At 38.5% G+C, this 13984-nt stretch overlaps 1 protein-coding gene across 1 annotated transcript in view; it reads left to right on the forward strand.

Annotated features, from left to right (window-relative positions):
* Positions 1-5327, forward strand: part of DCLK3 (doublecortin-like kinase 3) — an 11931-nt gene extending 6604 nt beyond the window's left edge. Inside the window, exons 2-4 of the mRNA XM_009698063.1 lie at positions 2730-2862; positions 3785-3952; positions 4826-5327. Coding sequence (XP_009696365.1) covers positions 2730-2862; positions 3785-3952; positions 4826-5022 — 498 coding nt within the window. The 3' untranslated portion in view covers positions 5023-5327. The remainder of the gene's footprint in view (positions 1-2729; positions 2863-3784; positions 3953-4825) is intronic.
* The last annotated feature ends 8657 nt before the right edge of the window (positions 5328-13984 follow it).

Here is a 13984-nt window from a genome sequence, read left to right on the forward strand (position 1 = left end):
TGATTTGGGGATTGGGGTTAAGATCAGTCTTCTCTCCACCCTTCCCATCCCCCTGCTGGTTTCTAAAAAATTATATAAATATTTCAGTATTATTTATCTTAGTACAGTAGCATGCGGAGTATTAATTGAAATTCCATGTGACATGATTTTCTTATATAATTTTAAAAGCTTTATTTATACAATAAGAAAATATATTCATGCTCATATTTTCATAGTATATATAAAATCGAGCATTTCAATTGTGAGTTTTTGTAGCATTCTACCACTACTACCCCTATTGTTAGAATATAAATCCTATGGATAGATGCTGATCTAGAAAGTAACTGTTACTTTTGTCATTTATTTTTCATTTTTGTCAGCTGTTGTGTCTGCAGTGCATCATGGGGGAAAAAAATTGTCATGCAGTTGACTAAAGTAATAGAGAAAATGGCTATAGCATTTTGGCTTTCTCCTGCAGAAGTTTTGACTGCATGGCTGTAGTAATCTTTATTTTCAGTTTCATGCTGAAAAATGTTTTTTCTTAGAAAAACAGAAAAAAACCCTCAAAACGTTTTGCTTAATCAAAACTAGAAGAGTGCTTGTATTTTCTATAAAGAAGATAAAAAGGGATTAGTAGGCTATAATGTATTATTTTGTAATGTAATATTTTTTCTTAAAAAATAGAAAGAAAAAAATACTTTTTGCTTAATCAAAATGGGGTGCATACTTACAGTTTCTGTAAAGATGATAAACAGGGATTAGTCATCTGTACTGTAGGAGAACAAATTTTGTCCCATCTGTGCCCTTAGTTGTCTTGTAATAGAGACAATTTTGCACTTTTTTCTTTCTCAAGCACTGTCTGATGGCAAAGTTAAGAGGTGTTAAAGCATGGAGTATACTTGTTGCATTATATTCCAGTTTGTTCATTCAAAACTGGAGTCCAGATTTCCTTGGCTTTCTTGTAGACATTTTAGCTGCTGATCTGATCCCCATAGTTCCAGAGACAGACCATGTTTCATTTAAAGCAAATTCGTGATATTTTTTACCTCTTAAAGAATATTTGAATATCAATCACCAGTGTTATGAATACTGATGTGTTTAATTATACTGCTACGTTCTTCATGACTTGGCCTTTGAATACAGAATCATAGAATAATTTGGGTTGGAAGAGACCTTTAAAGGCCATCTAGTCCAAGTCCCCTGCAGTGAGCAGGGACACCTTCGACTTGATCAGGTTGCTCAGAGCCACATCCAACCTGGCCTTGGAAGTTTTCAGGGATGGGGCATCTGCTACCCCTCTGGGCAACCTGTGCCAGTGTTTCATCACCTTCGTTGTGAAAAATTTATTCCTTTATATCTACTCTGAGTCTACTTTCCTTTAGTTTAAAACCATTACCCCTTGTCCTATCACTATAGGTCCTACTAAAAAGTCTGTCCCTATCTTTCTTATAAGCCCCCTTTAGGTATTGGAAGGATGCTAACAGGCAAGGTGCTCCAGCCCTCGGATCATCTTCGTGACCTCCTCTGGCCTCGCTCCAACAGGTCCACATCCTTCTTGTGCTGGGGACCCCAGAACCAGGGGTCTTACCAGAGCAGAGCAGAGGGGCAGAATCCCCTCCCTCAACCTGCTGGCCACGTTGCTTTGGATGCAACCCAGGATACGGTTGGCTTTCTGGGCTGCAAGCGCACATGGCCAGGTCATGCCCAGTTTTTCATCCGCCAGTACCCCCAAGTCCTTCTTGGCAGGGCTGCTCTGAACCCCTTCATCCCCCAGCCTGTATTGATACCGAGGATTGCCTCAACCCAGGTGCAGGACCTTGCACTTGGCCTTGTTGAATGTCATGAGGTTTGCATGGGCCCACTTCTCAAGTTTGTCCAGGTCCCTCTGGATGGCATCCCATCCATCAGGCCTGTCAACCGCACCACTCAGCTTGGTGTTGTCTGCAAACATACTGAGGGTGCTCTCAATTCCACTGTCTATGTCATTGACACATTTTGTGCCTTAAAATGATGTTTCATTAACTGCATTACAAATTAATGCTAAAGACCCATGTATGCAAAATTAGAATGGGAAGAAGTGTTTTGATTACTTTCCAGGTGGATGTAGGAGATGGGAACTGCTGAAAAGACCCATGTAGGAGGACATTCTGCATGGATCCATTCCTCTAACTCTTACCGTATGATGACTGTGACGCATTTATTTTCAGGGTAGCAGGTAGAGTAGCAGAGTAATTTTGAAAGAAAGTAAAGCATTTGTTTGTTTTAGTACTTTTTGTTTTTTTTTTTTGTTAGACTGGTATGATGGAGATATATTTTTCAAGTGACACTGTGAAGTCGATGGCTTACCTGGGAATATTACATTCAAGCATAAAGACGCCCATAACTTCTTCTTTGCTTTCCCAGGGGAAAAGAAGAGTTTACTTTCCCAAGAGGAAATAATGACATTTAATTGACTCTTGGTTATTTTTTGTCTTCCTCCTTTTCATTTCTTGGAAATTACAGTGTGCCAGAGTTTGTAGAGCACAGTTTTCTTTTCCATTATTGCTTGTCCTCTTAAATATATGCACCCTCTTACTATATGGGAGAAAAAACACTTTCTGAATACTGTTTATCAAAGTACTGTTTCCATTTGATGTTGCTTTACATGAAGGCACTATTATTAGAACCTCTTCCTGTTTAACTACTACCTTTATCTTTTGCTGTCTTAAAATGCATCTGGACTAAATATATGTATTTTTCATTGAGTATAGGTTCAGCATAATGCAGATAAATCTACTACACTGAAACTAGCAGATTTTGGCCTTGCAAAGCAGGTTACGAAACCCATATTTACTGTGTGTGGAACACCAACGTATGTTGCCCCTGAAATTCTTGCTGAGAAGGGTGAGTGTATATATTTATAATATGTCATAATTCATACAATTACTCTGAACTTTCTAATCATGGAAATAATCTAGAATGTTTCAACCTACTGAGATGTCTTTGCAGGGTAGGAGGTTGGCTAGCAGTGTAACCTGTGCAATGAAAGGAAAGGAAACCTTTTAGCTTTTGACACACACAAGAATCACATGAATCATATTTGCATTGTGAATGTCTGTGGTGATGTAACACTGATTTCCAAGCCGACAAGCCATAAAATACCATCAATGGTAATTGCTGAAGTGGGGAAATGAGCAAAAGTTCATGTTGCAACCTCCGAGGGTAGTGAGCCCCATTTCTCGACTGTAACCTAAACAACTTTCCAAGATCCCTAATGATGCAAAAACATTGCAAACATGTATGTTAAACTTAGGTAACAAGCCAAAACAGAAGCAATTTTGGAGATTTCATATCCAAAAAGATTCAGACCTGGAAAGGAGTCAGTTTTGTTGATGACTCAAGCAAAGCTATTTCTGGTTTTTGTTCTGTGGAGCTGGGTTGCACATCTCCAGTTATGTACAATTTCAATGGAAACTTGGCACTCTCTTAGTGCTTTTCTGAAGGGAATCTGAGGAGGACTATTTTAGAAATATATGCTGTGTTTTCTCAATTAGTCTCCAATTGACACTGGCCTTGTGAGACAGTGTTTGTGAAACATGTTGAAGAAGAGAGGTACTTTGTGAGAGCTGTAGTTACTAACAGGCAGAGCAGCTCAGCTTGTAAGCATGGTGTACCAGCCACTTATTCTCCTGCTGACCTCATCTTTTTGAGAAACTGAGCAGAGCTTCTGTGTTTCTTGGAAAACAGAATGAAAAAGAAAAGGTTCCTTACCAGTTGTGAGTTTTCTTTCTAAAACGGGAATTTTGGTTTGTCTTTTCTGCCTTAGGCTATGGGCTCGAAGTAGATATGTGGGCAGCTGGTGTGATCCTTTACATTCTGCTCTGCGGTTTTCCCCCTTTTCGCAGTCAGGAACGTGATCAAGAAGAGCTGTTTCAGATCATACAGCTGGGTCACTACGAGTTCCTTTCCCCCTACTGGGACAATATTTCTGCAGGTAAGATTCAGCATGTATAGAAGATCTGAGAAATGACAGACTTCTTCCCTGGAATGCGAAGAGCTCCTTTTTGTTCAGGACAGTGAGCTCAATGAACTTGGGAGTGTCTTACAGGTCTCTTTTGTGTGATTCGGTGTTGCTTTAGACGTGAATGTAGTCCTCTGATGGTATCAATGGCTGTGAATCTGAATATTAGGTCTGATTGATTTAATAGATTGCTCCCTCTCTGAGGCAAGAGCAAGGATTTTCCTCACCTTGCTTATATGAATTGTCTCTGTAGAAAAAAGTACTAAAGTAATTTCCAGGGTTATGTTAGACTGTAAAGAGGTATGCAAAAATCTCAAAAGCTGAGAATGAAATCTTTGCTCTGCAGAATGCAGTGTGGATTTTCTACTGAGATCAGTGGGGTCTGCACGTCGTATTTTCCTTTTCACCGGCTAGTACAGTGTCTTTTGTGCAGTCTTCGAAATCAGAAACCCTAACCCCCCTTTCTCTCTATCCAGTCTTTTAAAGAACATGCTCAACAGCATTCTACAACTTTTATGCTCCTTGAGAGATGAGATACCCAATGCTAATTCCTGTGAATCTGAACACTTAGCCTGATGCCTTCAGCATGCTTTCAAGCGTAAATTCCCTTTGCTTTCACCTCTCTTTCTGAAGGGGAGAATGATATCAGTAAAAGATATGCTGGAGATTTAACATCTCCTGTCACTAGTTCTAAATCAGTTGTTAGAATATCTCCTGGGGTTAGTCACAAACGTCATTATGGTAAAAAGAAGAAAAAATAACAAGAACGTTCAGTGTAGGTATAACTGTCAGCATCAACACATCACTGTTCTTTTCCCCTTTCTCCTTTTCTTTCTTTCATAATAGCAGCAAAAGACCTCATAACCAGACTGTTGATAGTGGATCCCCAGAAGCGCTACACAGCACGACAAGTACTTCAGCACCCTTGGATCAGAACAGCTGGAAAAACTAACAGCAGAAATTTGCAGAGGGAAGTGACAATAAATATTGAGCGTCATTTCCGGGCCCAGCGCCGAAAGGAAGTTGCTGATGAGGACACATGAAATCTCTTCAAGCTCGTTTCGTCATCTTTTTATTGATTAACAAATTATTTATGCTTTCTTTTCTAAATGAATTGGGCCTTTAGTGTATAACTGTTGCTGGCTATTGCCATGCCTTTTTTTTTTTTTTTTTTTTTTTTTTTTTTGATTCTGAGATCTGAAGAAGGACAGAGATCAAATTCACATCCATCTCCCACCGATATTACTTGGGAGTTTCTCTGTTGACAGCAGTGGGGACTAGATTTTTCCTGGAGGATATCTATTATTTTTCTTTAAATACTGGTTTGGGCTTTTACTTTACAAAATGTGTATCTGTTTTAGATGACAAATGTTTGCATCTGTGGCTGATGCTAGTGATGACTCTTCTCTTGTCTCTTTTTGTATGATATCTTCCAGGAGTTTTGTGTTTATAATGTTTTGTGTTTATAATGTGTTCAAAATAGCTGTCTGCATACACATCCTGCAGTAATTCTCTAAACTGCCTTTTCACCAATTCCTAGCAATGGAGAAGGTGAAGGAATAAAAAAAAAATAAATATATTCCTTAGCTGAAAGATATGTTAGGTAAGCAGCAAGATACTATTTATGAAGTTGTGAGGGAAGAAAAATCCTTATAGACTAAATCAGATGTTTTATGGTATCTCCCTTGGCAACATCTTCCATTGGATGTTCTCAGGGACAGGGTAATAGACGGTACAATGTTTCTGTTAAATGGTAGTAGTGCTGTGTAGTATGGTAGTTTCATTTGTTTATGAGAAGAAGTGAGAAGATATCATGGCTGGTACGTTTTTAAGAATGTAATAACAACTTTCAAAGAGCTTTTCTTCCTACTCTGGGAAGTAGGAAGTTGAGCAATTCTAAGGGAACTCTGATTCTTTTCCCAAAGGTGTATTTACGGAATGATATAACTCAAGATTTTTTTTCATACTAATTTTTTTCTTAGGAGCCATCCACATGCATCTGTGACTCTTCCATGCTGATGGAGAACAGAAAGCTGGGAAGCTGCTGTTGTGACTTAAGTTAACCCTTACCTTCATGGTTCCTCTTTCATCAACACACTTCACAGCTGAATTGCTCTTATACACTTTCTTAGTGTAGTTTAGCAATTGTGTGGGTGGGTTTTTTTTGTTTTTTTTTTTTTTTCCTGTTGCCTTCTCTGGGGACTCTTTCTCCTCGCTTCCATGAGAACGGGCAATGGGATGAAATGATGTTAAAATTCAACTTGGGGAAAAATAACAACTTGTTGGCTATGGAAAGGTCTCCCAGGGGAAGTGTCAGATGCTTCATTGCATGTGTTTTTAATAATTTGATTGGATGCAGTTTTAAAGAAATCCTGGGGGAAAAAAATATAGTCCTGGGAAGAGCTGTGACCTAGAACAGCTTTTGAATTTCAGAATTTTTGGTTAACTAATCAAATCCAAAAAGTACTTGAATTGTCTGTTTTGTAATGCTTTGTCCACAAGTTCCATGTTTTAGCAAATAATATTGACGTTAAAATGTCAGTGGCATTAGCATTGAATTCATAGCTTGTAGAAATGAATGAGAGTATTTTAGAATTGCAGAGCTGCTGCTCTGCCTATGTATTTCATAATGAGAAATGTCATAAGCATTTCAGAATCAGTAGAACATTTTCATAACTATATGAACCAGAATATTATTTTTGGTGAGTGCTAGTATTTTATGTGAACTTTCAGAATTACCAAAAAGTGTGGGGTACTGTCATCATATTTCTGTTTCAACTTGTGACTCTTTTGCTGCAAGAATGATGTGTGAAAGTAGAGAAAATTTGGATCTTAAAGGAGAATTGCACTTTTAATTGAACTGGCTTATTTCTAATACGTATTGAAATAAGACTTGCTGTGGAGTTCAAGAATTTGTGAAACAAACCAGCCAAATTTTTACTGTATGCCCAAGTAGTATCTATATGATATGTCATTACCTCTGCTTTAGAGGCCCTGAGTCAGGAAGACTTTCCCTTTTCCTGAAAACAAGAATGGTTTTAAGTCCTTTCCTGAGCTAAGGCTATGTTTAACCTAATATTCTAAAAGCATTGCGTGGTCTTTGAGTACTAGTAATAACTTCTCTTCTGTTAATTTAAGTCTATTTTGGATAGGAAACTGTGGAAAAATAGCTTCTGACTTGCTATATTATATTTTGTAATTATCTTATTTTTAATATAATTGTTTAGGAATAAAGTTGAAGTGACAAAAAGAATATTTTATCAGCAATGAATCTGACAGTTTGGAGATTGTGTTAATGAGTTGCCTTTTTCACCTTTAAGAAACTGTCTACAGCCTTATTCATAGTGCAAAAGATAGAGAATTTGCTTGTAATGAATATAAAAGCAATTATTTTTTTTCAGGGATTTTGTTTTTCTCTCAAGCTCTCTGGGTCCCAGACAGACTAAACGTGGACTGTGCTGTGTACTGTCGCCGCATTGCATCTGTAAGTACAGACGCTGCTGTGGCAGTGCTGAGGGACTGGGTTGCTGGTGTTGCTAACAGACACGTGGCATTAGGCCCTCCTTCTTCAGGTTGGAGGCTGAAAAAGCTTCCAGGTGCTTCTCAGGGTTTTTGCCTCTTTCTTTCTCTCTCCTACTTAGATATTCCTTCTTTTCTTCCATTGCTTCCAGTGTTCCTGCTCTGCCTCTCTGCTGCTCTAAGGAGTCCAAGTCCTCAGTCATTAATGTTTAAGTTGCTTGAAGCAATGAGAACACATATGATTTTGAAGAGCTCAGCCTCAAGCATTGCTTGCTGATGTTGAAAGTTGATAAGGTTAGAGAGGACTCAGACAAAAAAAAAACAAAACTGTGAAAATCCCATATCGGTCTCAAAGATCTCCAGTGTCCCCTTATCTTCTACTGCCTTTTCTCAAGCTTTTTTGTTCCCACTGTATGACATTCCAGCACATACCTGATCTTTATGCTCTGTAAGACAATTTCTAACACATGAACCAAATTCACACTCTGAGGGTGAGGATTTTTGCTGTTCTTACTTCCTTTCCTGAGATTTTTCTTATGATTACTGTCTCCTTGGGTTCTGAGGTCATCTTCCCCTTGCATTTCTTGAATGGTTCTTTTGTCTACAGGAAGCCTGAGGAAGCTCAAAGCTGGGGAAGATTAAAGTCTCATCGGGAGCAAGTTCTTGCTGATTTGTTAGGAAAAAGAAATATCCCTCCTTGCCCTTCATTAAATCTTTGTGACTTAGAATCTCATACGGCCTTATATTCCACTGAAAGTAAAACAAGTTATAGTGTCCCTAGCTCTTTAGATAATAACAATGGAGAAAGTCAGAATATACCACCAAGAAAAACAAACCCCCCAAAAACCCCTAAAAACTAAGTGCAAAGTATGAATTAATATTGCAGACCTCAACTGAAAAGAACCACTCACAGAGGATTTGCTAAGTCTAAGGCAACAGAAGGGAACAACCTGTTTGTTTCCTGCAAGCTTTTGCAAATCAGCCAAGTAGGAGTCCTTTCATGCCTCTTAAAGGTGTTGGTTGATTCCTGTCTCACAACCAGAGATCCTTACTGAGTTCTAGTTATTCCAGGGTTATTTCGTTACTATCTGGTATTGATTATTCCAAAATTTTCCTGTGTTTAGAAACCAGAGACCCTCTCTCTGTCATCTTTAACCATAGTCTTGGCTATTCTCTGGCTGGTTGCAGTTTTTAAGCACTCTTGTATTTTCATGCCCTAGCTGTAAGACTTCTGACTTTTGAGGCACCAAGATCCAAACGTGTAGAACTGGGTCATCGATATTTCATTTCATAGTGACGCACATGCCTCATAGTCAGAGCAGCTGCTTTTTTTTTAATTACTGGGTCAGCACTTAAAATCACAGTCAAGGCTTTCAACTACAGTACTGACAAAAGTGGTCACTGCAGGATAGCTGGGGTCTGTGTAAGGATGTGCTGCTCCCAGAGATCAGCTGAAGGCTCCTATGAAGCCTTGTGAGCATCCTTACAAGTCAGTGTTACTAGCTTTGTGCATCATAAATTTCCTTGACTGTGTTAGGAGTTTCTGAACATTAAGTCCAGGCTGTTAGTGACTCCCTGTGACCGACGAACTAAGTATAACTCTCGCTAGTGGTACACTTTCCGCTGTCTAAAGAAAGGTAAGGTGGTACCTGGATGTCACCCTCCATTTGTCCACCAAGGTCAACTTCTTCGCTTTTACATATGCTATTCCATTTCATTGATCCTAGATCTCACCTACCTGTTTTCTATCACCTATCATCTGCCTACTGTCATCTACCTCTCTTCTCCCCTCAGATGACTCCCATTACTGAAAGACAGTGAAATCTTCACATATTAATAGATTTTTCTTCAGGAAATTCTGGCCTTAGAAATGGGAAATAGGAATGGGGCCAGTGCAGGAAATGAGCAAAAATTTTTGAAAGCATTTAGGCATCTGAAATTGTGCAGAAGATACTAGCATTTCACACTGCATAGTGCATAACTGCCTTAAAATGAACAATGGAAATTTGGCCCTTGCTTGTATCTTGAGTCACCTAATATTTAAAAATGTGCACCCAAGAGACTTGTGATTGAATCTTGGCACTGCAGCGGGGTCTCCGTTTCCTCTGAGACACAGACACTTTAACTTTTATTTGTGGACTCCCTTTCTTCTTCATCTGAGATTGTTTAGCCACTCTGTGGAACAGCTGAACTGCAAACCCATGAAATTTGCCATCTCTGTTCTGCCTGACGTTATAGGTGGATTCCCCAGATCTCCGTTTACTGCAGTTTTTGGCTGTAGGGTGAAAGAGGGATGGTGGGATGTTATCCTCTGAGCTTGGGCCTTTTGGGTTACGGTTCCATTGTGAAAGTGAAATTTCTGGAGTTGACTGCTTGCTTTTCTGCAAGTATCCAGATTTGGGGCGGTATTCAGTCTGCTTGAGAATATAGTAAATTTGCTGTGCTTATAAATTGATCTTCCCAAAGACAAGTAAGTATCAGTCTGAAGTCTTTCTCCTATCATTTCTTCTGTCGCCTAGATTTCTCTTAATTTAAGCAACGTACGGAAAATGCTGTTTATGTTGCTGGGCATGCATTTTTCTGTCCTCTCTTGAGACCACCGGTACAATTCTTTACTGTTGACATTCTTGCTCCTGAAAGGAATATGGGCCCTTCAGCTGGGCTGACAGTGCATATTGGCACTGTTTGTTCTACAACATGGTTTATTTGCAACTAGGCTGAAGGTGTCATTTTCTAAATTAAAATACATTATAGACTTCAGCAGAAAAGTGATTGTTGTTCCTCCTGCCTCCAAACTACAGGCGAACTATATAGTAGATTATATAGTAGATGTTATATTTCAATGTTCTTTCCAATAAATTGGGAAACAATTGCGTGGTCAAGTATTTTGAGATTTTTCATTTGTTCTCTTCTGACAATTTATCTATTTCGGAAATACTTGTTTTAAAAGGTTTGCAGTTTCATTACGTATTGTGTGTACCTTCATTTACACTTAGAAGGACCCATTCTAATGCTGCAGTCCTTTGAGTACTTTCAGATGAGTCTTTCCTTTGCTGCTGTATGTAATCCCATTAAAAGCAACACAGTTTTTTCAAAACTGGAGCTGAGATTCATTCTAACACTGTTTTTTGTCCCTGCACTGCGTTAATCATGTCTGCTATGATGTTAGAGCAATCATGACAAGCAGAGCTAGCTTCATTGAAGCTTAATGCACCCAGAACTGAATTCTCCTATCATTAATTCTTATTCTGTAAAGTTCAAGTTTGTTTAGAAAAAGATTTGCTTTGTGGAAACAGGCATTCTAGTCAAAATTGTGTTGATTGCAAAAGTGGCTTTTTGAAAGGACACGATTTCTTAGTAGCTTGTGCATATTTCGATTCTCTTATTAAAAATGTTACTTTCCTGCAGGCCTGCAGTATCAGCTGAAGCAGTGGAAATAAAAATGCATCTAATATATTGATGGTGTTTTTGAAGAAGCTACTTTCTTTGGATGTGAGCATGTGTGATAAAGTGGTTGCCAGTGAGAATCAGTACAGGCTCTCATTTATTACGTATTGGTATTTAAAGAGACCACAGCCTCCTCACTACTCTTAGAAAAACTGTGGACACTTAGGAATGACTGATTTTTATGATAATCACACAACTTTGTTGCACTGCCTTTTAAAGGTATGTATAGGCAGCTAATTAAATCTGATGTAATGCTTTGCTGCTAGGAGTGGGATTCAGTTGTGTTTCCCATGTCACTAGCAGTTGAAGTCAGAGTCGTGCAGTATTCTTCTAAAAAATGAGCTATTGAAGTTGTCACTGCTAGGTGCTATTTCTTTGGAAAAGAAGAGATGACCCCTTGTATCATCCAATTTGCTGGTTCATTCTGTTGTCTTGAGTTATAAACAGATGTTATATTCCTGCAGAATTTTATCATTTGAAATTAGAGCTGGTTTGATAATGTAGCAATTGGAAAACCAGAAAAAGTGAAAGCTAATATCCTTAAAGTATCACTGAAAATATATTTTGTTTTCTGAATTCAGAAACTGAAACAAAGAGCTGGAACGATCTAAAAATTCAGAGAAATGCAGGATTACTCCTGTAGTAAGTGTTTCAGCAATTCAAGCGATAAGACTATTTGATGTAGGGAGAACACCGAGCCGTACAGTGCATTGCTGGGGATAAGCGGGTGCTACAACAGTCAACCTCCGAAAGTTGGTAAAGCTTTCTAGATTTCAATGACAACCACTGTATTGTAAAAGGCATTTCTCATGAAGAATTTCAGCGTGAAACATTATCTAAAATGTTTAATGTCAAGGATTTCAGCAATGAAGACAATTTTTCTATAAAATGGAAGTGTATGATTGTTAACTACTATGGTAAGTTGTCAAGCAAACCTTATTGCTGGATTTTCGAAAAGTGCAATTTTGTGATCCTAAGCATTTGCAAATACCCAACTTGTAACGTTGAGAGTTTTAACGACAATGTAATGCTTCAGCATATTTAACAGGCTGAGGTGAAACCTGTGTGCCTCGTGGAAGGATGGAACTAAATAGGTCAAATACATTTTATTCATTTCAGCTTGGCTGGAAACATACTGACCAAAATAATGATTACATAGTGACTGATGAGTGAAAGATGTATTATTGACCAGTATTTCAAATGGAAGAGTAATGTTGTGTCCTTAAACATGCGAGCATGTCGACTGTTTGGCTAAAGGCTAGCACGTGTCCTGATAGGGTATTATTTTTATGTACTTTAATAAAAGAGAGACAGACACACACCATGTAAAATAGCCCCTTACCATTTGAAAGAAAAAAGATTATGAAAGAAAAAAAGTGGGGAAAAAAAGGAGGAGGAAAAGCTGAAGAAAACCTTAACTTTTTCCAAAATGTTTTATTTTCTTAAGTAAATCAGTGCAGTGGACAAATCTAACAAAGCTTTATGAGTGAAATAAAGAAAAAAAGTATTTTCCCTTGCTGGTGTGTAACATTCCCATGATGGTTCCCCAGTTATGTCCGCGTGTCTGGGGATAACCGATTCCCAGCAGGTACTATAGGAACCACAAGCATTATCTCACCTGGATCGTAATTCCCTAACAATGGGACAGGAGAAGAATCCCTTAAAAGAAATAAAAGCAAAACTGCTCCACCATGTAAATAACTCTGAGAAATTATTCAGCCACACAGGAATTTTATGGAAGTTTATTTTTAAATGCAGTTAATGTTCAAGGGACAAAGAGGCAGAGCTGGATGTTAGAATGTGACAGGAATAAATCCCTCCTGACAGATCAAGCCTTGCATAAATAAATGGCAAATGACTGGTAAGGTTATAAAATCAGAATATTCCAAAACCTGTGTTCAGGTACACAATTCACATGGGGAAAGGTTGCAGGAGATGTGAGGAAAACTTAAACAAAGAAGTGCAGATAAGACCAGGAAAATGAATCAGTTCTCTAACTGCCAAAACAGACCCCTGAATGTGATGGTCACTGAAAATGATCCTGTATTTCTTTTATGATGAAATATGTCTTTTATTTATTTTAAGCTCTGAGGGTGGGATCTTACTCTAAACCCCTTGGTTGTGGTTTTTATGAGTTTCTATCAAATAATGGTACAATTTATGCCTTTGCAGTAGTTAGCTTTGAAAATCCCACCCTCCATTTAAAACGTTTTCTGCTGGTTGTTAATCCAGTTTTTGAGGAAAACAAAGAGATTTCTATGACATTAAACTTGGCTCCTACATACTTGCCATCAGCAAAGATTCCTTCATGAACATCTTCCAAAAATGTGTATTTTGAAATTAAAAGATCTGCTGGCATTTCTGAGCGCATTCCTGTGTGTTTTGAGGGAATTGAGCTGGTGCACACCGACGGAGAATTTTGCCCCTCAGTTGCACATAACTATTGCTTGAGGCTTTTCAGGTTAGCAGCTTCCGTGGAGGGTGGATGTGTGTTTTAAGGATAGAAATGCTGTATTCTGTGCTGGTTCTTCTCTAGCGTTAGGTCTTGGAGCTACCTGCCAGGGTTACTGCTTTTCCACGTAGCAGAAAAAAGAATACCTTATTCAAAATGTGCTATCAAAAGTAGTGTCATCGCATCATTGTTTTAATGAATCGGTGATGGGACTGTCATGAATTGTACCAACAACTAAACGGCCTTTACCAGGAGGATGCTTTGGGTAAACTCTTGGATAGATCCTGTACGAGGGATCCTGGGAAGAGAACGGACAAGGAATTCAGCAGCTTCATCCTGGCAAGGTGAATCACCAGGAACCTGGATTTGCTGTCGTTCAATTTTTTTTTAATGTCAAATGGACTCGTAGAGTAAGGGTAAGGATGGGACAGCTTTGTTTTTAGAGTGGAAGCTGCCTTATTGGCAGGCTGCAATGATTTGGGTTCTGGGGAATTTTTTTTTTTTTTTTAAGGCTAGTCCAAACTATATTTTGTGAGTCCCAAACTAGAAGCTTTTCAGTTCACATATGCATACACATTTGCAATTTT

Source organism: Cariama cristata, unplaced genomic scaffold (assembly GCF_000690535.1).
Source record: "Cariama cristata isolate BGI_N322 unplaced genomic scaffold, ASM69053v1 scaffold1434, whole genome shotgun sequence".
NCBI lineage: Eukaryota > Metazoa > Chordata > Aves > Cariamiformes > Cariamidae > Cariama > Cariama cristata.